This window comes from Lynx rufus, unplaced genomic scaffold, assembly GCF_022079265.1.
Source record: "Lynx rufus isolate CCGP_SWC_20201006 ecotype Redwood Valley unplaced genomic scaffold, mLynRuf1.p SCAF_8, whole genome shotgun sequence".
In the NCBI taxonomy this organism is placed as follows: domain Eukaryota; kingdom Metazoa; phylum Chordata; class Mammalia; order Carnivora; family Felidae; genus Lynx; species Lynx rufus.
Genome location: NW_025814896.1, coordinates 124,780,715 through 124,808,068, shown reverse-complemented (window position 1 = coordinate 124,808,068; position 27,354 = coordinate 124,780,715). Strand labels below are relative to the sequence as shown.

At 38.0% G+C, this 27,354-nt stretch overlaps 1 protein-coding gene across 2 annotated transcripts in view; it reads right to left on the bottom strand.

Annotated features, from left to right (window-relative positions):
* The window catches only part of LDAH (lipid droplet associated hydrolase), a 110,176-nt gene that overhangs the window by 61,238 nt on the left and 21,584 nt on the right, over nucleotides 1–27,354 (bottom strand). For both annotated transcript variants that reach the window (XM_047068142.1, XM_047068143.1), the window contains exons 3-4: nucleotides 19,166–19,309; nucleotides 4,767–4,936 (exon numbers count right to left, since the gene is read on the bottom strand). In XM_047068142.1, coding sequence (XP_046924098.1) covers nucleotides 4,767–4,936; nucleotides 19,166–19,309 — 314 coding nt within the window. The remainder of the gene's footprint in view (nucleotides 1–4,766; nucleotides 4,937–19,165; nucleotides 19,310–27,354) is intronic.

Sequence of the window (27,354 nt, the reverse complement as noted above, 5' to 3'; positions counted from 1 at the left end):
TGTTGCGTATAGTCCACGAGTATAGTGAGCTATCAGCAGGCTCTGCTATCATCCTAAGTTTGAAAGACCCATCAAATATCTTCTTAGACTCTCTTTATACCCACAGCTAACATAACAGGACCCCACCCCTGGATTCAGACAGAGCTGAGGCTGCATCCTGGCAAGGGACTGTGCTCTCAGTTCCCATCCATGAAAAGAAAGATGGGACAAGACTGTTCCCAAAGCCCATCTCAGTTCTAAGATCCTATGAGTCTAAAACTATGTTTATTATTAGAAGTTATGAAAGCTACTATTTAACAGTATTCCAAATATCTATTTTCTCCAGCTTCTATTTAAATTCCTTATTCTGGACATTACTGTCAAAACATAGGAAGAATTTCGATAATTCTATGTAACAAATTTGCTTAAAGAAACAAAAAAAATTTTAATTCTAGACTTTTAAAGAAGCCATTTTTTTTAGTATATTTAAATATAGGTCAGATAATACATCTAAAGTGTACAATAAGTTACTTAAAATGATTTTAAGACCAAAGTTTCCTATAATTAGTTATAAAAATATTATAAAGAACTGAACCAAAATAAAACCAAATAAACCAGCTACTAAACTACACATATGTCTTCAAAATCTTATGGGAGTCAAATATTCCAGTAAAAATAACAGAAGAGATGGAAACACAAGTTTCTTATTATCACACTTCATATGTTATAAAACATAACAGCTAACTTATTTTTGGCAAAATGATTAGGGATTGCAACACTCTGGCTTACACAAACTTATTTGATTGTCCAATGCATCTTAAATGGAGCGTGTCATGCTAACTTCAGGCACGCAGGCACCGTGCCGTCTTAGAGTAGCCCAGAGACACTGAAATTTCAACACTTCAGCAGGGATCACACCACCGATATTAACTGGGCCAGGTGTTTAAAGAGGGGTGGGGGGAACTTCAACAATGCAGTTAATTGAAACCAGATAAAGCTTTTGAATAATAATAAAAAAAATCATACAGATGTTCACCGTCTTCCCCGGGTGACCTTTATGGACAATTTATCGCACGCGTTATTTTCTAGAAAACACCCGCTTTAAGAAAACACAGTTTCACATGTCCCTCTGAAAACTCTATAATCACAGTATGAGTTATGTCTTCACAAACAGAGTACGTTAAGCTCATGTTTCATCTTCCTTCCCCCTTTTCACCACTATTCCAAGGGCAAGAACACCTGGAAGTAGAGCAACAATTAGAAAGCTCTAAAGCTAAAGGAGTGTAAGAAGCTGCATTAACCTTAAGATGCATTTGTATTTTTTTCCCAATAGACCTGTGAATGCATGCCAAAATGGAGAGATGGGTTCAAAACAGGTGTGTTCAACAACTGCTTTCAAATATGCACAAGAGAAACCATACATCACATGCAGAATCGATGAGAAGCAAACAAAAACCAAAAAGATCGGTGATTAAGTTAATAGACTGTGAAGGACTCAGAAATGAATATTTTCTTCTCTATGTTTACAGAATAGTGTATTTGTCAGGGCTCCCCAGAAGGAAAAAACCAATAGGAGATACACACACACACACACACACACACGCACGCACGCACAAAGATATAGATATATATAAAAGGAGACTTATTATAGGAACTGGTTCACATGATTATGGAGGCCCACAATATACCATCTGCAAGCTGGGAACCAGGAAAGCCAGTGGTATGATTCGGTCCGAGTTTGAAGGCCTGAGAACCAGAGGAGCTAATGGTGTAAGGCCCAGAGTTGAAGCCCAGTGAACTCAGAGCTCCAGTGTCAGAGGTCAGGAAAAGATGGATGTCTCAACTGAAGAAGAGAGATAAAGAATCCTCCTTTCTTGAGTTTTGTTCTATTTGGGACCTGGATGGATTGGAGTATGCCCACTCACAATGATGAGAGCAAATCTTCTTTTCTCAGTCAACTGATGAAAATGCTAATCTCTTCTGGAAACATCCTCAGACATACTGAGAAATGTTTTACCAGCTATCTGGCTTTCCCTTAGCCCAGTCAAGTTTACACATAAAATTAGCCACCACAAATGGGGGCTCCTAGGTGGCTCAGTCAGTTAAGCATCAGACTCTTGATACTGGCTTGGGTCATGATCTCATGGTTTGTGAGACTGAGCCCCATGCCCAGCACAGAGCCTGCTTGGGATTCTCTCTCCCTCTCTCTCTGCCCCCACCCCCACACCTCTGCTTGTGCATGCACTCTCTCAAAATAAATAAATAAAAAAAAATTAACTATCACAAATGGTAATGCTATTATTATTTCAAATATGCCAAGGACTCTTTTCTTTAAAATATGTATTTTTTAAGTGTTTAAAACACCTGGGATAACTAATAACCCAAAATTCTATTTCATATCAGTTTGCTATACTCTATTTGACAGGATAAACTCACCTCTATACTGGGAAATAAATGCAGTCTTTTAATTTATATAGATCTATGTATCTACATACTTGATTGTACACCACACAAGTGGAATCCTAACTGTAGTAGTGGTGTGGCAGGCATCCTCTGACATGGCTCCCAGTGATCCTTACTTTCTAATATTCATGCTCTAGTGTAATCTGTTCCTCGAGTCGGGGGGGGGGGGGTGGGGCTAGACCTAGTGATTTACTTCTAACAAATGGAATACTGTAGAAGTAATGGGATATGATTTCTGTAATGAGGTTACAGTCTGTGACTTCCATTTTGCAATCAGACTCTTCCTCTGGCTCTTCTACCTTAGTTGCTCTAATGAGGCAAGTTAGAAAGACTCTCCCATGTTGAGGAACTGAGGGTGAACTCCACCCAAGTGCCAGCAATGAACCAAGGTCATCATTCCAAAAGCCCTCAAGGAATGGAGTCCTGCCAACAACCCCATAAGTGAGCTTAGAAGCACCTCTGTCTCCATTCAAATCTTCAAATGAGACTGTAGCCCTGGAAGACGCCTTGATTGCAGTCTCATAAGATCATAACATCAGCCAGATCCCAGACCCACAGAAACTGTGAGAGGATAAACGTGTGTGGTTTTATGCTATTACGCTTTGGGGCAATTTGTTACTTGCTGTTGACAACTAATATAGTACTTAACTTAATTAGTGAGCCAATGGTTCCACTGTCATTTCCATCATCATAATAATAGCTAATACCTATTATGGAACTTCTAAGGTCTAGACAGCATTCTTACTTCTTTATATAATTCCTCACAAAAATCCTTTGGGGAACATATTATTATCCCTATTTCACAGATGAGGAAACAGAGGTACAGAGATACTCCATAACTTGTCCCAGGTCACACAGACAAAATACGACACTGACTGTTTGAACATAGGTAGGTGTCTTAGCTCTGGAACCAGGGCTTATGGCAACTGTAAACAGAAGCACTGAGTGGCAGGGCTGGGCACTGTGAAGATGGTAACCTCATCACACAGTACTGGAGGAGATTTAGAAGGCATAAAAGAGATTAGAAGCCAAGCCAAATGCTAAAAACAGAAATGAAATCTCTCCTTTCTGATTAAGATGGCTTATCCATGGGAAAAAAAATAGAAACAAAAAACAGCGAATGGATTGCAATCTTGAATTTATCAAAATCACATTCAGAAATGAAAAATACATTTTCTTATACTCAATAAAAGAAAGTTAACAATTTCCATTTGGTATTAAAAAACACACCCATGGAGGCTATAGTTGTACATTTCCTAAGGGCGATTATAAGAAGTAAGTGTGCCAAGCTGGTAGAAAAAGAAAATTCCTAGTGAGCTCCGAAACTCCACTAGATGTATTTTATCATATGGAATGGAATTCCAGGAAGGAATCACTTTCAATCTTGCATTTGTATTACAAGGTTAAATAGTACTCCCTCACACCCCGTACTTATGTAAGATCATAGTTATCAGACCTATGGGTTAATGTGTCTCCTTCACGAGACTTTGGACTCTCTTACCTCAAAGGCTGTCTTACTCACTGGGATGTCCTCGAAACACGGCTCAGGGCCTGACACATGGCCAGTGTTTAATATATGTTTATCAAATAAAGAAATACTTTATGTTGTGAATTGCATCCATTCAAAAGGTCATTTCAATGGTACATGTTAGTGAAAGTACAAGTTTCTGTTTTAAGTCTCTTCTAGCTCACTAGCTTTCTTGGGCACTTTAAACAGGTCTCTGTGTCTCCAGTGTCTCACTTAATATCTGACACCTAGTGGCACACAATAATTTGCGAATGAATAAGTGAATGTCTCAAAAAGGCTGCCAAGCTGTGGAACAGATAAGGGCCCAGACTTATGACCTAATAAAGATTTAGTGTTCCATAAAGGGCAGCTGTTGTTTGCCTACTGATGATAATGATGATAATGATGATAAATTTTCTTCCTTTTGAAAGGAGGCATGAACATTTGCAAAATACTCTTCCAATAAAGATTCTTGCTGGGTGGTAGCTGGTAACTGCTCTTCACTATTCTTTTATAAAAGACAATGAGTTACATACAACTTAAGAATTCCAGATAACCCTAGATTCAATGGCATCCATCTGGAAAAACCCCTACCTCTTACCGTATTATTTTTTGAAACACATGGAAATTGCATGAACATACATACACTAGCACAGGCCCACAGTAATACAAATAAAAGTAAACACAGCCACCAAATAACCCCCCTCTCTGTTTTACTGATCAGTTAAACAAGAGACAAAAGGGGGAAGGAGAGCTGAGGAGGATTTGTGCAAGAGCATCATCAGGCATCTACCGTCACCGCCTGAGGCATACTTACTGGCAGTTCAGGAGCAAGCTTCAAAATCTCGAGGGAAATATAGCAGCCTATTGAATGGCCAATGACCACAAGTTTCATTTCCTTTGGCACATGAGTTCTCAAGAAAGCTAGCTTGTGTTCCACTTGACCTTGTAGTCCATAGATGTCTTTGATTTCTTGAGCATTTGAATCTAAAAGCAAAAGATATGAATATGTTTTCACTCAATTAGTGAAAGTAATAAATTCACTGGGAAAAATATCTAAAAAAACTAACAACAGTAGCAGTCACCATTTATTTAAAGCCTACAAATGTGCTAGCTACAGTGTTAAACACTTTATTTAAATTACATCAACCAGTCTTCACAACAGTCCTGGAAAGGAAGTGTTAATGATTTCATTTTATAGATGAAAATCCCAAAGCTCACAGACATTAGGTGATAGACTGACAGTCACACACCTAATAAGTGAGAAAGGTGAGATTCAATTCAAACCCAGGTTTTGTCCTCAAAGCCCATGAACTTTCAACTATTCCATGAACTACAGTTCACTTAGGCCACTAGTTTTCAAACTTGATCAGGTATCAGAATCCTCTGCAGGACACGTGAAAGTGGTGACTGCTGGGCCCCACCACCAAACTTCCTGGTTCAGTAGGTCTGGGTTGGGGCCCAAGAATTTGCATTTCTAAGCTTCCCAGACATGTTGGTCCCGGGACCACACACTGAGAACCACTGGTTAGGCCAGTTTATATTATTAATAGACAACTATCCATGACAGTGCTTCATTATTTGAGGTAGTTTTTGTTTGAAGAACTTTGACTGAAGGCCTTAAGGAGAAATGTTGTAAGTTGTTCCTTTTAACCAGCAGCCTTAACTGAAATATCCTTTCTTCCTTTCCTTCCTTAAATGAACTGTCTTCTGGAATCTTCAAGAGCTAATTAAACCTTTATCTAGCTAATCTCCAAGAAAAATGAATGAGCCTTCCTTTGTGTTTAACCAGTACTCTCTATCCTTATTACAACCCTTTATCATACTTGTGTTATGGTCTGTTTATTTCCTCTCGGAGGCTGTGAGCTCCTTGGAGGCAAGGTCCATCTTTTCATCTGTATCCTCTGTGACTACTAGCACGCAGTAAATATTTGTGTGGCGTGAAAATATGTACTGACTAGACATTCTTTGAGGACGCTGTCAGCTCTGATATTCTATGCATATAGAAAACGTCAATAGGTTTTCCTTATGAACCTGTAATGTTTCAAAGTATCATAAGGTGTAATAAATTCTTTATTAAAATTTGGTTTACTAGAATTTGACTCCTACAAGTTACTCATGTGAACTATAATGAGCCACAACATGGCTCATTCGAAAGGTACCTGAAACTCATTGCAAAGGACCGCTCTTTAGTTTTATCTGTACGTGCTGTTTTCATTTTCTTCGGTGCTCAGCTCCCCCGTTAATCTGGCCAACTCTTCTTCATCCTTCAAACTCCCAACAAGTGTCATCTCCTCTGAAAAGCCATTTTATGATTCAGTAGGCGAGGAGAAAGTAGCCTTCCTTTCGGTTCCCACAACATCCCATCCACGTTTATCTCACCACACTACTCCTGATTTATTCCTACTTTACAATTTATGTCTCTTATCTCTGTCTCCCAATGCCTGGCATACAGTTTCTGAAGACCTTTCTACCCAGTCAGTGAGGCTTAGTTCCCTTTTTCCATGGTATTACTGATCTCTCGGGTAAGATGTGTTCTGCCCTAATCCTTCTTCCTACGTCAGCCTCGAATCCATTCTCCGTTTAACAAGGAAGTTCAGCATCAAACAGACTTGGGAAGAGACAGAATCTGGAAGTCTGACTTTGGTAGGGCCCCTGATAGCTCCCAACCCAAATGTTTATTTAATATTACACTTAAGTTTGAGTAGTTTATGCTTCCCTCTCAGTTTATCTTCTCTGATCAGTCTACCCAGAAGGGATCATATTGTTCTCAGATACTCTAAAAACAAGCATCTATAACACCTGCAAGCCAAATCCTTTATTTTTCAAAATACCCAATGTTTGAAAATGTCAAAAATCTTCCTTTCGTTGGTATAGTATGGTGTAGTAAACATCATGGGTGCTAGGGGCAAGATAAATCTGGGTCTAAATCCCAGCCGAGAACCTCACTAAGAGGGTGGCTAGGGCAAGTCCCTTAACCTGGCTTCAGTGTCCTCGTATATAATGGAGGTAGTCTTGGCAGTGTAAACACAACGCTTCTGAAGCACAGAGCACAGCTGTCTGGCATAAACTGTGACAGAAATGATAGTTACGATTGCTGTCACTTCAGTTCCTGTCATTTATGTCCTCCCTCGAATATATACCAAGGACATTTATGTGGATAGTGTAAACAGAAAGGGAACGAGCTAAATGCAGTGAACATTTTAAAACTTCACTGGCAGCAGAAATAAGGTTCTAAAAGGTTATATTTTGGATAAACTTTAATGCATATTAAAATTCAAAAGATTACTCAAATGAATATTTCAGAAGTAAATCTGGCTTTACCTCTGGGAACTCCTCAGAAGATTCCCAAGGCAAACACGTTACTTATTAGTGTCTGCTGTAGTAATGAGATTAAAGGAGAAAGCACTTTCTAGAAATAATGTTGATAGCAAATTTAAATGTGCTACCTGGACACTATTTTACTAGCAAAAACTAGAAGTTAAAAAGCTATAAACTTCACTACATATTTTCATATTTTATTATAATATACTCAGAAAAAATGCTAGAAATCATTAACTTACTGTCCACAAAATACAGTAAAAAAAACTACATTCAATTGTACCCAAATCAGAAGAAGAATAATATGGAAATTACTTAAGCTATTCTTTCAATAGAAAAATGTACTCCAAATTACAATCAACAAAGTATGTTTGGAACATAATCTTTATCCAGATACAGTCTTAAATATGATACTGACAATTCCATTTTAGAACCTGGCCCTATTTCTTAGGCCCATTTCTATGGAATTTACTTTATAGCTCATTTACTGATGCTGGAGTTTATTTCAAAAGGTATATATAATCTGTTTCTACAAAGTTCATAGAGGAATTAAGTAATATTAGCACTTCATATTTACTTTTCATCTAGTTATTCAAATTGATTGATCCAGTTATTAACATTCTGTCAATCTTAGATCAAAATATTATGGGAGTGCCTGGGTGGCTCGTCAGTTAAGTATCTGACTCTTGATTTAGGCTCAGGTCATGATCTCACGGTTTGTGGGTTCAAGTCCTGCATTGGGCTTTGTGCTGGCAGTGTGGAGTCTGCTTGAGATTCTCTGTCTCCCTCTCTTTCTCTCTCTGCCCCTCCTCCCTCTAAATACATAAATAAATAAATAAGTAAATTAATTAATTAATTAATTAAAAAAAAAATAAAAAAATATGTATCCCTGACAGATTCCGGATACAGGAAATCTGATAACTATTATTTTGTTCCATTTCACATCAACTGAATTGACCACTCTGTCAGAAAATGGTGACTAGTTGGCTCATGGTGACTTTGAAAATACAGATATAAATACAATATAATCCCTTTCCCTTCAAGGAATTCAGAATCTAATAAGAGCAAACAGAAATAGATAAAAACACAATTGTAAAACACTGAAATAAGTATATATCAAGCATTTCCTCGAGAAAAGGACACATTTTTACTGCATCACAGCTGAAAGGTAATGCATACTGGTTTCATGAAAACTACTGTGTCCTTCTCCAAATAAACCAAGATAAACATCCAGGAAATATTCTTTACTAGTGCATACTACTATAAATGTATACTCTATACACTCAAATGCAATCTAACTAACAAAATTGGAGATTAGCCTACATGAGCCTTTTGCTGGGACTGAGTCTACAGACAGTAGCTCTCCACTCTCACACCAGAATTTCTCAACTAGTGGACTCTTCCATCCTGCCCCCATCATTACTCCAAAGCTATTTATTAATAATAACTTCAATTAAACAACTTACATAGGGATATTAAAAGGCTAAAAATGGCACTTCATATTTTAAAGAATGCTTTGAGGAAGACATATATGATTTACTCTTCAGGTAAAGCTTTAAAAACACAAAACAATATCACATGTTGTGCATCATTACATTCATGTCACTACAAATATAATTTACTCTAAATTATAACTGGAGATAGGATCTAAAAATGAAAATTTTCTGTATTGTTTTATTTATTAACAGAAAATATTGAGGCAATGATGGTAAATATGGCCATTATGGCAAAGTGTTAACTATCAAGAGAAAATCAACTAACAGAATTTGGACTGTTACACTACTGTTTGTACTTTTCTACATTTAAAATTTTTTTCTCAAAATAAAAGAAAAAATTTTAATAAAGAATGCTTTGGCATATTGTTCTTACCTATCTTACATCAGTTTTATAGGGGAAACCACCCTTCACTTCTTCATTACTCTCAATGGAATACAAAAGCCCCAAAGGACTTTACCTAGATTTATGCCAAATATCAGTGAAACAGTGGACATGAACTGTCTCTAATTCTTTATGCTTATTTAATTTACTGATCCAAAGGCCTTCCTTTTATGATGGTGCCCTGAATTTACTAAGTCGATGTGAAAGCACACCCTCATAGTTTAGGCCCTGACTGTCCCTGGCTCCCTAAGTAGTTCTGTAAACTCCCTGTATCTAAACATTGGTGTGACTCTGTTAGCCTTTAAGATATGTAACGCAGTGACGTTAGGCACTCTATTTAAAACCGCTATCAAACAAAAACCTTTGTAAAACCCAAACATGCCTTGTAAAATAATTTTTAATTATTATTCTCCAAATAGATGGTGAAAACCAGGGTCATCAAATCATGCTTTCCAAAACCCTGACAAAACCCAATGATCTGCTAAAGATTTCAATGGGGGAAAATATGGGAAATGAGAGAGAAAGAGACAGAGAGATTGATTCAGCAAGGAGAACATAATGTTATTACAGTAAATAACAAAAGCTCAAAGGCACAAAAGTGTGAGGTGTAATTTTGGAAAGTGATGAGTTCTGTGTCTATGGTTATAGAGAGGTGGGACAAGACAAATGAAGTTGGAAAGGAAGGCTGCAACTAGATCAAGGAGGACACTGAACATCACCAAGGAGTCGGGGTTCCACTGCATGAGCAGTAAGAAGATACCTAAGGTCCACAAAGAAAGGGGCAGAGACCCAGTAACAGGACACTAACTGCAGTGTCACTCTCCTTAGTCCTGCTGTGCTTCTTACTTCTGTCTCCCCCAAGACTCTACAATTTACTTGATTCTTAACTTCTTTTCTTGTTCTGCCCTTTGGTTTTCTGTCTCTTCCCACTTACTTAGAGACTTGTTTATTTCCAATGACTGTGAGCCCCGAGCATTGACTGACTGTCCTTGCCTTGGGCTCATCTAACCATTCCATTTTACCTTCATGTTCCTCTGACAATCAAGGTTCTGGCAAGACAGAAAACTCCATTTTTCTCTCTTTCCTTCTGTTTGAATACTGGAATGGGAGTGGTTTATTGTTTCTTTGGATAAGCATGACCCAAATTCATCACTAGTTGAAAGATTGTATAACTTTTTTAGGTAATGTTTTATCAGCTGAAACTAAACCACTGTGATTTCTAGCTTTTATGTTATACTTTTTGAACAAATGACTTAAAATAGTTGATAATGAATCTGCCATCAAGTAAGCTGACTCTATAGTAAATCAAAGCCAGAAAGAGTTTATACTTCTAATTCCTCACATTTTCTTTTCACACTTTTTTTTTTTGTCTTGAATCACCCCCTCCTGACATCGGTGAACATCTGTTCTCCCAATTATACTCAATTTATGATTGTGATAATGTGGTGCAACTAGAATATTATTTCCAACTGTTCATAATTTTAACATGTGCTAATATGAAGCAAAACATACTTTCAACATTTGATGGGTGGTTATAGCTTATGTCCTTTCTCTCAATGATTACATCTTTTTCACGCCATATTTTGCATGTCAAAAAACCTGTACTTTAGAGCAATAATCTTGGATGATGAATAATATATCTGTCCTGCCTATCCAAAGCAATCTACCATGGATTGCATTTGAAAACATAACTTTCACTATGTAAAACAGATGAAAGCAGAACTGTTCTGGTTAAATGAGGGTGCAAGTGGGGCCCACAGCACCCTCCCCTGCCCTGCACAGAGGTTTTGGCTCCTCAGAACAGACAGAAAGGCACTAACCCGGGGCACCTGGGTGGCTCAGCTGGTTAACCATCCGACTTCAGGTAATGATCTCACTGTTTGTGAGTGTGAGCCCCACATTGAGCTCTCTGCTGTTAGTGCAAAGCCTGCTTCAGATCCTCTGTCTCTCTCCCTGCCCCTCCTCTGCTCGCATGCTCTCTCTCTCTCAAAAATAAACATTTAAACAAATTTTTAGAAAGGCACTAACCTAAAAGGCGGAGACTGGAATTTCATGTAATAACCAAGTAGGTTGCCAATAAACCCTCGATGATGATGAGTTGTCCATTCACCCTCTCTAGATAAACCACAGCTTCCTTTGGCCCTCTGGTGGCCCTCTGAGCTAATGCCTCTAGATGGCACTGTTCTCATTAGGGAGCAAAGGAACCAGGCTCTAATTACTAAGTTATTAACTCAATACTAGAGAAGAAGCCTAAGCAACAAGTATACTCAAAGTTATAAATAACAAGAACAATAAGACAAGAACTAAAGACATTTCTCAGAAATCCAGACATACAACAGTTAATTTCTACTGGTTTTCCTCACTAGTGTTTACTGGTGAAGATCTACAGTAATGGTTATGAAAATGTGGTCTCAGGACTAATAGTATCAACATGACCCAGGAACTTGTTAAAAATGCAAATTCTCAGATCCCACCCCACATCTATGTGAATCAACAACTTGGGGTGACACCCACTCATCTGCTTTAACGAATCCTCCAGGTGATTCTGATGCTGGCCAAAATTTGAGAAGCCCTCATCTAGGGTTACTCTTTGAATCTATTTTCAACTTTCAAAGTTGCTCATCATGTTCAAATGCTTGGTTTTGTCTTCACTTAAGGACTTACTGTTGATAACTGAGTTGAATGTTGCTCTCATTAGGTAATTCAGTACACAGCTTCTATTGTAGATGGTCTTTCTCACCCAGGTTAAGAATGTAGGAATCAGATATGTTAGCTAATCACCATTACATTACAGAAAAGAAGATGCATTATCCTTCACTGAGTATCCCGAGGTATTTCCACTACTTCCTGGCTCCCTCTGTCCTGGGCTTGTCTCTTCTCTTGCCAGAGGTTAAGATAACAGGTCAGAAGGGCCGGCAGCTTCTGGAGGTTTAGCATGTTAAGTGAGTCTGTTTTCTAAGAAGAATTCTTTTAACACCTCTGTTTTCCAAACAGCAAAAACACACTTTAAGCAAACACATAAATTTCCTTACAAAGGAAAAACTATGGTATTGAACCCCCAAATTTCTTTGGGCACATTATGAAGAAATAGATTAAAACAATAAAGATGTATCTTTTAAAAAAGTTCATAGCAGAGCAAGTATCTGCTCTACATTCTGTCCACCTTCAGTTACATTTCAATACAATGGCTGTTGAAATAGATGTTTTTAATCAAGGCAACAAGATCTGTGTATTTAGTTTCACTTACTACTGCTCTGAAAATCTCTCACACTAGGTAATCAGGATCGACTTACTTTTCAAAGTATACCCTAGTCTTTTGCAAAGTGTAAAAGATTCTCAATCTCAAGTGAACTGCATTCATAGAGGGACACAAGGACACACACACACACACACGCACACAAGTGTGCGCAAGCACACACAATAACACAGAGAAAAAGACACTATGAAAAAGGCACTTCTGTCAAAATTCTGCCACTCACCAGCAGGTGATTTAGCCTTGTTGGGCCTCATTTTCTTTCCTTAAAAAATAAGGGTTCATGGTAGGATTGCTGTAGATACTTTTAGATCTAAGATTTTATAATTATTTTTATTTCTTTAAAGTTTTTTTTCAAGAGTGGAAACTTTAAAACATACATAAAAGTAGAGAGAATAGTATAACAAATCCCCAAGTACCCATCATCCACTATCTATAATTGTTTTTCTTCAGCTTTATTGAAATATGATTAACAAATAAAAATTGTATATATTTAGGTTATGCAGGATTGTTTTTACGTGATTTGATATGTGTATACAATGTAAAATGATTACCAGAGTCAAATGAACATATCCATCACCTACGCAGTGTAGTGTAAGTACCTGACCTTAAGCTTTTGATTAACGAGGTATCCACATCAAAAGACATCCATCTTCAATAAACATATTGCCATCTCTATGACACAGCTGCTAGCAAAACAACCAGATAAGGAACTAGACCCCCCCCCCCCACCAAAGGTACCTTTCAGAAAGCCTTGGGTAATTTATTTTATTTTTTTATTTTGTTTTGAGTTAAGTATTTTATTTATTTTTATTTTTTATTTTTTTTGAATTTTTTATTTTATTTTATTTTATTTTATTTATTTCAATATATGAAATTTATTGTCAAATTGGTTTCCATACAACACCCAGTGCTCATCCCAAAAGGTGCCCTCCTCAATACCCATCACCCCCCTCCCCTCCCTCAAGCCTTGGGTAATTTAAATAACTGACTGTTGTGTGACCCACTTCTACCTTCCCAAACCCTAATTCTGGCTCTACAGAGTAAACCTCCAAAATTGTAGACACCCCACCCTCAGACCCTAATAAAGGCAGAGCCCCATATCTGTTTCCCGTGCCATGTACCCTCCAGGAACTATAGGTAATAAATCTTGTTTCCTCAGAGTTCCCTGATGGTTTCTTGCTGAAGTGAATCCTGCGGATCACAATAAGAACCACAAGAGCCAGTACAGCCATAATATGTGCCCTGATGGAGGAAATGTCTGTGGAGCTCCCTACCAGCGATGTGTGTGTGGGCAAGTGCTGCAGGCATCCCTAACTAAGGGCACTGCCATCAGTAGGCTCAAGATGGAGGGAATAATCACCTCTTTTCTTTTTTGTGATGGTGCAAACACCAAGATCTACTCTCTTAGCAAATTTCAGTTATACAATATAGTATTACTAACTAGAATCATTATGCTGTATGTTAGATCCCCAGAACTTATTCATCTTACAACTGAAAGTTTGTACCCTTTGACCAATGCCTTCCTATTTCCCCTATTCCTCAAATCCTGGCAATTAAAATTCTAGCCTCTGGTTCTGGGAGGTTGACTTTTTCAATTCCACATATAACTGAGATCATACAGTATTTGTCTTCCTGTGTCTGGTTTATTTCACTTAGCATACTATCCTCCAGATTTATCAATATGTTGAAAAGGTAGGATTCCCTTCTTTCTTATAGCTGAATAATATCCCATTGTGTCTACATATACATTTTCTTTATTCATCCATTAACAGACACTAAGTTGTTTCAATATCCTGGAATTATCCATATACTGTGAATAACGCTGCAATGAATATGGGATATCATATCAGATATCTGAGATACTGATTTCATTTCCTTTAAACATATATCCAGGGGCACCTGGGTGGTTCAGTAGGTTGAGCTTCCAACTCTGGATTTCAGCTCAGATCATGATCTCACAGCTCATGAGATCAAGGCCCATATCAGGCTCTGCTCTGACAGCGCGGAGTCTGCTTGGGATTCTCTCATTCTCTTTCTCTCTGCCCCTCCGCCACGCACGCTCTCTCTCTCAAAATAAGTAAACAAATGGGGCGCCTGGGTGGCGCAGTCGGTTAAGCGTCCGACTTCAGCCAGGTCACGATCTCGCGGTCCGTGAGTTGGAGCCCCGCGTCAGGCTCTGGGCTGATGGCTCGGAGCCTGAAGCCTGTTTCCGATTCTGTGTCTCCCTCTCTCTCTGCCCCTCCCCGTTCATGCTCTGTCTCTCTCTGTCCCAAAAATAAAATAAAAAAAAAATAAGTAAACAAATATTTTTCAAAAAGATATATATCCAGAAGTGGGATTGTTGGATCATATGGAAATTCTATTTTCAATTTTTGAGGAATTCCCATATTATTTTCTACAATGGTTGTACCAACAGTACAGAAGGGTTCCCCTTTCTCCACACCTTTGGCAATACTTGTTACTTTTTTTTATCTTTTTGATAACAGTCATCCTAACAGATGTGAAGTGAGTCTCACTGTGGCTCTGATTTGTACTTCCCTAATGATTAGTGAGGTTGAACATCTTTTCATACACCTCTTGGCTATTGAAAAAAATCTGTTCATTCTTAAATCAGACTTTTAATTTTTTTGCTATCTAAGTATGTAAGTTTCTTATATATTTTGGATCAGATAGATGGTTTACAAATATTTTGTCCCACTCCACAGGTTATCTTTTCATTTTGTTGATTGTTTCCTCTGCTGTGCAGAAGTTTTTAGAGATAGTCCCACTGTTTATTTTTGCTTTTCATACCTATACTTCCAGTGTCATATTCAAAAAATCACCACCAAAACCACTGTCAAGGAGTATTTTTCCTTATGTTTTCTTCTAGAATAAGTTTTATGGTGTCAGACCTTAATGTGAGTATTTAATCCATTCTGAATTAATTTCCAGTATTTCAGTTTATAAACTGTATTTCAGTTTATTCTTCTGCATTTGGATATACAGTTTTCTGAACACCATTTACGGAAGATGCTATCTCTTTCTTCATTGTGCATTCTCAGAGCCCCTGTCAAAGATTAATTGACTTTATCTGTGTGTGTCCATTTCTGGGCTTTCTATTCTATTCCACTGGTTTGTTTTTATGCCAGTGTGACACTGTTTTGATTACCACCTTTGCAATATAGTTTGACATCGTGAAGCATGACGCCTTCAGCTCTGTTCTTATTTCTCAAGGTTTGTTTGGCTATTTGGTGCCTTTTATGATTCCATACGAGTTTTAGGATTTTTTTTTATTTCTTTTTTCTTTTAATTTTTTTAACATTTATTCATTTTTGAGAGACAGAAACAGAGTGCGAGTGGGGGAGGGGCAGAGAGAGAGGGAGACACAGAATCCGAAGCAGGCTCTGAGCTCTGAGCTGTCAGCGCAGGGCCCAATGTGGGGCTTGAACCCACAAACCATCAGATCATGACCTGAGCCGAAGTCGAACACTTACCCGACTGAGCCACCAAGGCACCCCGGATTTTTTTTGTGATTTCTGTGAAAAATGCCATTGGAATTTTGGTGGGAATTTATACAAGGATTGCACTGGATCTGTAGATCTATGATTCTACATAGAAGATAATTAGGGAAGTAAAAAAAGATGGTGGAAGTGTAGCAGAAGAAATCTGAGCGACTAAAGTACTGAAGTGAAGTCTGACTTACCAAAGGCCTGAGCGCAGAGTGGAAACTGAGCAGAGAGGAGTGGAGGGTTTCTGGAGATGAGGGTAATCTTTTTCTTTTTAATGTTTGTTTGTTTAGAGCATGTAGAGGAGGGGCAAAGAGAAAGGGAGACAGTGTCAGAATCCCAAGGAGGCTCCACGCTTGTCAGCACAGAGTCTGATGGGGGTCTCATCTCACCAACTGTGAGATCATGACTTTAGCCAAAGTTGAGAATCGGATGTTCAACTGAGTTACTCCAGGCGCCCCTGAGATGAGGGTAATCTTACATGTGATATCTTAAAGAAAGAGGAGGACATAGGAAATCTGGCTGATGACTTACCTAACAATAAACAATATAAGTCCAACAGATTTGTTGTAAGTGCAGGCATATTTTTCCCTAAGTGCTAGCAAAGAGACAAGTTAAAATGAGTAAATTAAGTGAAATTGGTGGGGTGCGGGGGCGGGGAGGAAGGAGATTAAATTCCATTCTCAGGAGCTGGTATCTCATGTTAAAATCAACTTAAAGTTAACACAGGACTCTGGAACCAGAACTAACATTTCAGGAAGCTGATCTTTACTACCATATGTGAGAATTAAGAGGAGGTCAAGAGCCAGGGAGCTGAGATGTTCACAGTGAGGTGACACACAAAGAGTTTGAGCTACGGCTTCAGGAGGGAAAAGAAAAGAGAACCAAATTCCATACTAACAACAGAACCAAAGAGCCATCAACCTTGTAGTCATGAGGGTGGTTCTGGTTCCTAAATTCTGCAAAAACTACATTGTGTCTTGACCGTATGTTCCAGTTAACAGCCAAAAACAGGATGTGGATAAAAATAAGACACCTCTTAGCTGTCACCCGCTTCTTCAAATAAGGCAATTATTACAAATTTAGCACACATGCAGATGTTCATGAATGTGGGAAGAAATTCTACTTAGAACAGAAACTTCCCTCATTACTCAAGGCTTCAAAGAACCAGTTTCTTTTTCTTTTTTTCCTTTTTAATGTTTACTTATTTATTATGAGGGGGGGGAGAGAGAGAGAGAGAGAGAGAAAATCCAAGCAGGCTCCACACTGTTAGCATACAGCCTGACTCAGGGCTCAATCCTATGAACTATGAGACCATGACCTGAACTGAAATCTAGAGTTGGGGGCTTAACTGACTGAGTCACCCTGGTACCCTCAAAGGACCAGTTTTGAAATACTTCTGAGGACAGACCAAAGGCAACTATTAAAACCTGATTAAATATTTAGTAAAACTATTTCAAGTAGTAACTGGTATGTTTTAGTATTATTCAGGTACAATACATATTCAGGTACATATATATATATGCTGACCTATACTCGTGATCAGATTTGGAATGTCAATATATAACATTCGTGGGGCACCTGGGTAGCTCAGTGGATTGAGTGTCTGACTCTTGATTTTGCTCAGATCATGATCTCAAGGTTTGTGAGATCGAGCCCTGAGTTGGGCTCTGTGCTGACAGTGTGGGGCCTGCTTAAGATTCTTTCTCTCTCCCTCTCTCTCAGCCTCTCGTTTGTTCTCTCTCTCTTTCAAAATAAATAAATAAAGCTTAAAAATATATGTATAAAACATTCTTACTCATGACTGTCCTGGACTAAATGTTTGTCTCCCTTAAAATTCTTATATTGAAGCCATAAACCCCATGTGATGGTACTGGGAGATAGGGTCTTTGGGAGGTAATTAGGATTAGAGGTGGTCATAAGGGTGGGGTCCTAATGATGGAATTAGTGGCCTTGCAAGGAGAGACATCAGAGAGCTTCCTGGAGCACATGAAATTGTTCTGTCTCCTTCCCTGTCATATGAGGACACAAAGAGAAAGAGGCCATTTGTAAGCCAGGAGGAGGGCTCTCCCCAGAACCTAACCATGCTGTAACCCTCATCTTGGGCTTATAGCCTCCAAACTACTAGAAAATAAATTCCTATTAATCAAGCTACCTAGTCTATGGTTTCTGTTATGGCAGGCCAAGTTAAAACAGTGATAAAGAGCACAATGTAAATATTAAATTATTTTTAAATTCCAGTAATTTTTAGGTCTTCAGAATGGTTTTAGATTTATGGAAAATTTTTACTGATTAGTACAGAGAGTTCCCTTATCACCTGCCCTTTTCTCCCTCCCTACCCACATGTGGTTTCCCATATAATTAGATGCTCATTAAAATGCTCATACCACAGGAGAGGCACACCAGGACGAGGAGCAACTCAGCAATGACACCACAGCCACCTCTCTCCCACCTCAAATTAACTAAGGGACATGCTTAGGACAAATGGCCCTTGAATGAGATGCCTACAGAGAAGTTAAGTTGTATTTTTTTTTCCCTCTCACTGTTTTATTTTAGAAGAGTGAACATGCCAAATTTTTATGCTTTAGAAGCAAGTAATTTGCAGCTATATGGTTTTATGTCCTGCATTTAAAGGCCTCCGGCAATGGAGTCAGAGCTCTCTCCCCAGGTCCAAGGCTCCTCCGTGTCTGGCCCTGCCCAGCACTGGCACACCTACTGAATCTCTCTCCCTGCTGTGCTAATTCTTCTGCCTGTTACACCTGTGCACTCGCCTTACCCCCTAGACCCAAATTCTACTCAACTGTCAAAACCCATCTATTCCACAAAGTCTTTTCAAACCGATACTGTGTTCTCTCCTTTGTTCACTTCTTCGATATCTACATGATTAGCAGGCCAGGGTTTATCACTTAATCATTCTCTAAATGTTAGAGTAAGGGCCTCTTTAGAGTAAGGACCATGGCTTACAATACTTTTTCCCCCCAGCACCTCGTGGTACAACTCTGGAGATACAGTGCTTGATCAATAAATATATAGCTGATTACTAGCTGGTACACAGAAAAGGCAAGTTACACAAATTGATCTGCTCAAATTTTTAGAGAAAATTACCTTAAAAAATTAAAATGACTCTAAAAACCCTAAAATTACCAAAATGTGAGAGCCTGGGCCCAATGCCACAAGCAGAGGTTTTCAATGATGTAACTCTTAACCTTAGCAGGCTTTCCAGATTCATGAACACTCACTCACTGTAAAGGAAAGCAGATGTTAATAAAGACATACCGTCTGAGGTTGTAAGAATCTTCTTGTCTTTGGGCGCCAAAGCATGTCCAGCATGACTGATAACCCAAATTGGAAAGCGTCTGTTTGTTAAGGAGTACAGGGTCTTTGCAAATGGTACATAAAAGGAACAAAAACCTGGATTACCTAAGAAAAGAAACACAGATCTTAGTTAACCAAAGCTAAGCTCACATAAGAAGATGTGCAGAGTGGAAACGATGGATTTACCCTCACACTTTCTTCTACAAATCTACTAACATTGACACATACACTTCAATTTTAATATCCTTCCTGCCTTAAGTCTGGGAATGATCGCTCAGAAGATTCCTGCTCCTGCTTTGTTCTCCAACTGTTTCAAGATAAATTCTTCCTCCCTATTCCTTAATAAATGGAGCCACCAACCCTACACCAAATGCTCAAGTACTAACACCAGGTTTGTCCCTGTTCTTCACAGCCAATTCCCTAGTGAGTCCTGTGAACTTTGCTTCCAAAATACCTCCTTACACTGTCTACTTCTCTCCATTAGCATTATCACTTCCCATCAAGTTTTCTGCACTAGTCTCCCAATGGGAGTTCTGGCTACTCTTGTCCCCCGGGAATCCATTCTTTAGGTACCCAGAGAGATACCCTCAAACTTCAGATCAAATCATAGCTGTATCCTATTTAAACACCTTACACTGGCTTCCCATTATCATCCTATTGGTTTAAAGTCATTAATCCTGCCTCTAAAGACCTTCAAGATATTATTCTGCTCAGTTACCAAGCTGCATGAAAACAAATCAGTGTAAGAATCATTCACAAAGCGTACTTTGAGGAGTGTACTGAGTGTTTCCTTGTCATTTATCACAAGTACTTCTATTGTAAACATATGTATAGTTTGACCTTTTGGGAAAAAGACCACCAACATATAGATTTTTCTTGTGTATGTACAGAAGGTATTTTTGACATGGGCTTGCTATAGAGAAACAGAATGAATAATAACCTTTTAGAAAAAAGAGTCAATCTGATATATCTTAGGGGGAAATGACAGTGAAATGGGGTTTCATCTTGCAGTCACCATCTGTATAATGCTTTCACAGACACTAGTTCATTTCCAGCAATATCTATTGTACAATTTATTATTTTTTCATGCTATTAGGTTTCTCTTCTTTGTAATTAGATGACACGGTTTTGTTGCACTGATATAACCTCTGCCACCCTTGTCAAATGACATTGATTTCTTCATCATTTCAGTTTTCTTGACAGGGAATGTAGCAAAGCGGTTAAGGGCAGACTCGGGAGCCAGACTGTGGGAGTTGGAATCATGGCTTTGCACTTATTAAGTGTGTGACCTCTGGAAAGTTATTTAACCTCTCAAGCCTTGGTTTCCTTGTCTTCAAAATGAGGATAATAACTGCACTACCTAATGTGAGAACTAAGTGAATTAATAAAGGTAAAGCACCTAAACACGGCTCGATGCGAGTGCTGTATAAATGTTAGCTACTCAGACGTGTCATGGCTAGCGATGGTGGTAAATGGTCTTGTCGTCCATATTGCTAGTCTGCTTCTGTTGCATTCAGACCTAGTGACTTGAGTTCTAAATTCCTTTTTGTAACTGTGCCAGTGACATCTTTGTTAAATAGTACAGAAACTTCTTTAAATGCAGTAATATGTTCTCTGGTCAGCTGACTGGCTGATGAAGAGAGGAGGGATGTACAGCACTGGGGCTATAACATCTAAGGTGGGTGTGGGCAGCACTGTTTCATGTTTTATATTTAAATCTTTAATAAGTTTGGAATATTTTTTAGTATCAAGTACAAAGTAGCAATCCAACTTCTTTCCAAATGATTAGCCAAGTGCCCCAAGACCATTTACTACATAACCCATTCTTTCTGCATTGATTTGAAATGTCTTCTGAATTCAACCCTGAATTCTTACATTTGCTTGCTAATTCTGATTCCAAATAATTCCATTTATTTTTTCCTTTTCTCCTCTGCCAGCACCATACTGTCTTGATTACTACATTGTGTTTTTCTTCCTTCCTTTCTTTTTTTTTAAAAATGTTTCGGTAACTGGCAGGCCAAATCCCTTCTCTTAATTTTTTCCCCTAAATTTTCTAGGCTGGTGTCATAACCTTTAGAATTATTTCCACCAGGTTCAATTTTTAAAATTTATTTTTGGAATTCTGATGAAATTCACCTCATTTATACATTAATTTAAAAAGGTTTGATGTCTTTTATATTACTGAGTATAATCTTCTGGGAGTGGGTTATGTCTCATATTTAAATGTTTTAGGTCTCTCAGCTAAGTTTTACCATTTTTTTTCACATGGGTAGAAAATTATAGTCATCAACATTTTAAAGTGCTAGAACTTACTACATGCTAGGCAGCATTTGAGTGCTTTACATGTATTAACTCATTTAGTCCCAACCTGAGGTAGTACTATTATTACTTCCATTTTATGAATGACGAAACTGAGGTACAAAGAGGTTGAACAACTTGCCCAAGGTCACACAGATGATAAGTGCTCAATAAGTATTTGATGACTGGAAGAGTATACAAAAGAAAATAATAATACTGAATTTAGAAAAGAACATAAACTACCTGACACTGATTTCTTCATCATTTCAGTTCTTCATCATAAACTATCCGGTTTAGGATCTTCTGCATACCTTGTATTAGTTAATCTTACAAAAGCCCCACAGAGTAGCTGGCCTTATCATTAGGAATAATGAATGGGCAATTACTTGCACAATGCCTGGCACACAGAAAGGGCTGAATAAATGGTAGCTATTATTACTGTAATTGTTATTATATATTTATTTTTTTATTGAATAAATCTGACATGTCGTGTTCTGTAAGTTTAAGGTGCACAGCACATTAAAACTGGTTTAAGGAGAATCCAAAGATAACACATACATGAGTTAGATGCAATAATTACCACGAATACAATGAGTTACAATATGAACCTGAAAAGTACTAGCTAATGAATTGCTACAAAACAATTTTTTCCACCTATCTCTGGGTTCTGAGTTCTTTTGCTTAATGACTATAAGATCTTAAGCAAATACCTTGAAGCTTTCTTGTTCACTATTTTGTCATCATCAAGTAAATGATACTTTCAACTGCTTCATGTTCATTTCATTCTATTCAGTACTATAGCTTCTTTTGTATATTCTTTTAGTTACCAATTATTTACTGATCACCTTCTACATGGAAGTCACTGTGTCAGGCACAAGACAGTTAAAGGCCTTTTTATAATTCATATTCAGTAGGAAAATATATACATATAACTAAATAAATAAAGAAGCTAATTCAAGAGTGGGAGAAGTTATATGATGATTGTGGGAGGATCCTCAAGGGAAGAGATTAGGGTGGCCTGAGAAAAATGTTTAAGGAGATGACCTTTAGCTAAGACCCAAAAGATGAAAAGAAATCGACCTTGTAAAAATTTGAGGAAAGAAGATACCAGAACAGGAGAAGAACAGGTACGAAGGCCCTCAAGCAATGAAGAGCTTGGCTCCTGAAGAAACAGAAGAGTCCACAATGGCCAGTAAGTATCAGGAAGATCCGACTGACAAGTGAGATAGAAGTGGAAAATGTAATGCAAACCGTTTAAATGTCTTTGCATACTTCACTACTTAAATATCATGGCCCTTAAATAACACTTTATGAACCATGAATTTAACTTTCTGGTTAGGAAACCACAAAAAATTGAAAGGGTCTTATTTCTGCAGCTAAAATCAGATATACACACATTCACACACGTATGTATACGTGTATTTTCAGGTATAGGGATGTTTGAAAACATTTCAATACAAAACTGCTAGTAAAACTTTTTATCAAAGGATATCAAAATGTGTTATAAACATATGCTTGATCAAACATATAGTCAAGTGCTTGAGTAACATATAACAGAGGCTGTGGTGACCATCTCTAGACCCCAACTGCCAATAAACTATTCAACATTGCAATTGTAGATTTTTGCCTTCCACTTAATCTTGTAGGAGACAAAACCTGCCACATATAAAGTTAATGTGGCATAGCATCTATACAGAAGGTTGTCAGATGGAAAGAACACTGGGCTTGCACATGGAGCCTTGTCCGCTCCATTTCTGATCACTGTACTCAAATCTAAGACATATTGGATGACTCTATTATCCCCATATGACCACTGGAGAGTTATAATGACTCAATATATTTTACAGTGAGTTCTCAAATTGGTTCCCTTTGGTCATTTCTCTATTTAAAGAAAGTCCAAGGATATTGTTACTTAACAGAAATTCTACAACAAAGCTTCACTGGAAAAGACGAAGTTAAATTAAAAGTTCCTCAATCTGTGGATTCTAATAAATCACTCCTCATTATCATTACCAACTTAAAAGTGATTAATTTTGCTAGCTGCAAAAGCAAAGTGATTTAAAATGACATGTTACATCAATCTATCAGAGACAGACTAAATATGATGTCTTCAGTGGTTTAACAATCTTTGAAATACTGTCATCCTAATTTTCCCCACAGTATAAATAGATTAAGCCCAAATATAAAATACAATTCTGAACTCCATAAACTAATGAGCAGCACCAGCCTTCAGCTCCCATGAACTCCAAGGAGAAGGGCGAAGGGCAGCTATGAGAATAGAAGGGCAAACATAAAAGAACACTAAAAAACTAAGAATGATCTGAAAATGTCAAAGCACCACAAAACAATGACACCACAAAGCAACAAATGTTTTAAGCTTCTTTCTTCACAGTGTCTTCACTGAATGCTCCCTCTATCTGTCTCTTCCTCATATTTTAAACGTGGCTCTCCCCTGTGGTGGACTCTTCCTTTCAAGCGTCCACAGTAGAGCCCGCACTCTTCTCTAACACCTCATGCACCTCAAGGAGAGCAAAGACTTTTGCAACACAAGCTTCCCAGCTCTGAGGGTAAGTGAGTGAGTGAACGGACACCTCTGAGTAGGGAAGCACAGGGAACTGTCAGCTCCACCTACTCGTCTACCTTATTGCAACAACCTCTCCTCCTCCATCTCCGTCTATCAACTTCTTAGTCACTCTCACACATTCCCTGAAAACCCTGGCCCTTAAATAACAATTTTAGGTGCCATTCCATGGCAGGAGATTTCAAAATCTGGGTAGATTCACTGAGCCAACACCTTTGTCCCATAATTCATTACCCTGATCAAATTCAACGAACTTCCTGCACATGAAACTTAAGCAACTAATTCTGATAGCCACAGCCTAGGATCAGTGGTAAGCATATCACAATCTCCTGGAAGGCGTGTTAAAACACAGACTGCTCCACCCCCAGAGTTTCTGGTTCAGAAGGTCTGGGAGGGGCCCGAGAACCTGCATGTCTGATGAGTTCTCAGATGATACTGCTGGTCCCAACACCAACTTTAAGAACCACTGGTTTAGATTTTTTCATTACCCAGAAATGGTTAACATTCAAACCATTCTACCTCTGATAGGTCAGACTTCACTCCCAATATACCTGCTATTCCATCACAGTGCTGCTCAAAATCTACTTGTTCTCAGTTGATAATTCCTTTCATCCTGTATACCTGCTATTCTCAATGCTGACCACTTTCCTCAGGACCCTTATCTACCCTCTGCCATATTTATTCTCAACAGATCACCTCAACTCTTAATTAGAAGAAAAAACAGAGCTCAGGAGGCAGGAAATTACTTTACTCTCTCTGACGTGCTTTCACACTTTCTCCACTTTGGTAACTAACTTCACCTCCTTCATGCTAGCCTCTGAAGAATATCCTGTCTCCAGTCCAAGACAACATTTCTATTTACCTTCTCAATCCTATACTCTACCATGGCCTCAAATCTCTGCTCCATCAAACAGTACTTGTCATGCCTATAATTTCAAACTCTCCCTAGCTGCTATTAAAGCATATGTATTTTTAATTTCAATAGATGCCAACAGACTGCTTTCTAAAATGACTGTTACATCATGAAAGGAAACTGGAAATTTTATTTCCAGAAGAGGTTAAACGGAAGAGGTTTTGGGTCAGGAATCTTAGGCCAACTGAAAACAGAAGCACTATACTGAGAAGAGCTTTGATTAACTGTTACTAAACACTGAAACTTCCTACCTTCTTTCCCTTGTTCAGCCCTGAACATTCACAAACAGGTTTCCACTCCTCAAACAGGATATTGGGAGATTCCTTCCTAGGAAAACTGAATGACCCAAGAAATAGGTAGAGATAACTGAAAGCTGGAAATTCTCCAGTGAAATGCTGGGTCCCTACCCAATTACCCTTACCCTAGCGTGGGATCTAGGGTGACCAGCCATCCTGTTTTGCATAGGACTGTTGTGGTTTTAGTACTGAAAGGCATGTGTCCTTCAATAAAATCTCTCAGACTACAATAGCTGGTCACTCTAGGCACACCTGAGGACAAGCCTCATCCCTGAACACAAAGATTCCAATAGCTGTTTGTGTCTTCCTCTTAAAAATGAAAGGGTAGTCAGGATTACCAGACATTTGAGGAAAAACAAATGCTAATGCAAACAAACAGAAAAAGGAAGAAAGTAAAAACTCTAATAATGCAAGAAGCCAAAGAAAATGATAATTTACCCATGAAACAGGTGACTATAAAAAAAGAAGAGAAAACATAGCTCTTAGGATTGAAGTATATGACTCTCTGGTTTAAAAGGGTACACAAAAACCTATAGTGTATGAAAAAAATATCCATACAACGTGCTTTATGGTAAAGTTTCAGAATCTTAGAACAAAGAAAAGATCTAAAATGCTTTTCCTTGCAGGTGAGCTTCAAATACAAAAGATAAAAAATCAGAATGATATCAAGACTTCTCAAAAGCAGCTCTGGACCATGGAAAACAACTAAAATGCCCTCTAAATTCTAAGGAAAAATTATCTCCAAACTAGAAGTTTAAGACATTTTCTGACATGACAGATCTTTAAAAGATTACTTCCCATGTACCTCTTCTCAGGAAGTTACTAAGAGATGTGCTTAACCAATAAAGCAAGAAATAAGAAAATGTGGGATCCAGGAAATGGACTCTAACTCAGGAGAAAAGTGACAGGAATTCCCAGCATGGCCTGGGCAGCAGACCTACAGAGCAATCAGTCCAGACTGGAGCCAATGAACTGAGAGTTCTGGGAAGCGTATCTCCAAAGAAACGAAACAAAACAAAACAAAAATGAGAAAAACAAAACCAAAACCAGACTGATTACTCAAATGCATTAAAAGGACTTTTTTTCTCATTTCCTAGAGAATAATTTTAGGATAAATTAGTGATTCAAAAGTAGAAAACTAAGCAAATAAGACAATAATTAGCTCAGAGAGAACAACAAGAAAAAAATGTACAAGAAAAGAAATGCAATCATAAGACCTCATTGGCTTAGCTATATACGGTATGATATGTAGTCACAATTTCATTCTTAATCGTAATCTTTTTTTTTTTTTTTTTAATTTTTTTTTCAACGTTTATTTATTTTTGGGACAGAGAGAGACAGAGCATGAACGGGGGAGGGGCAGAGAGAGAGGGAGACACAGAACCGGAAACAGGCTCCAGGCTCTGAGCCATCAGCCCAGAGCCTGACGCGGGGCTCGAACTCCCGGACCGCGAGATCGTGACCTGGCTGAAGTCGGACGCTTAACCGACTGCGCCACCCAGGCGCCCCTCTTAATCGTAATCTTTAAGGCTGATATGTATCTCTCTCTCTCTCTCTCTCTATATATATATATATATATATATATACCAGATAAATAGATATATCTATATAGAGATATACAGATATATAGAGATATCTATCTATATATCTATAGATATATCTACCTATATAAAGATATATCTCTATATATCTATATCTTTATATCTCTATATATCTATCTCTCTATATAGAGATATAAAGATATATAGAGATATATTTATATATATCTATATAGAGATATAGATATACAGAGATATATCTTTATATAGATAGATATCTATTCTCTCTCTCTCTCTCTCTCCATATATATATACATATAATATGTTCTAACGTACAAGTTTAAAAGGGCTTTGAATATCTACAATCAAGAAACTACCCCAGACATTCTATTGATAGTGATTCTGCAAAAGTCACAAATGACCCAGCTTCCACATCTCAGAATAAATAAACGTTCCACAGTAAACTTACAATCATCTTGGAATGAGACAGAAAAAATTATTTAGAAAAATGTCACAAATTTGGT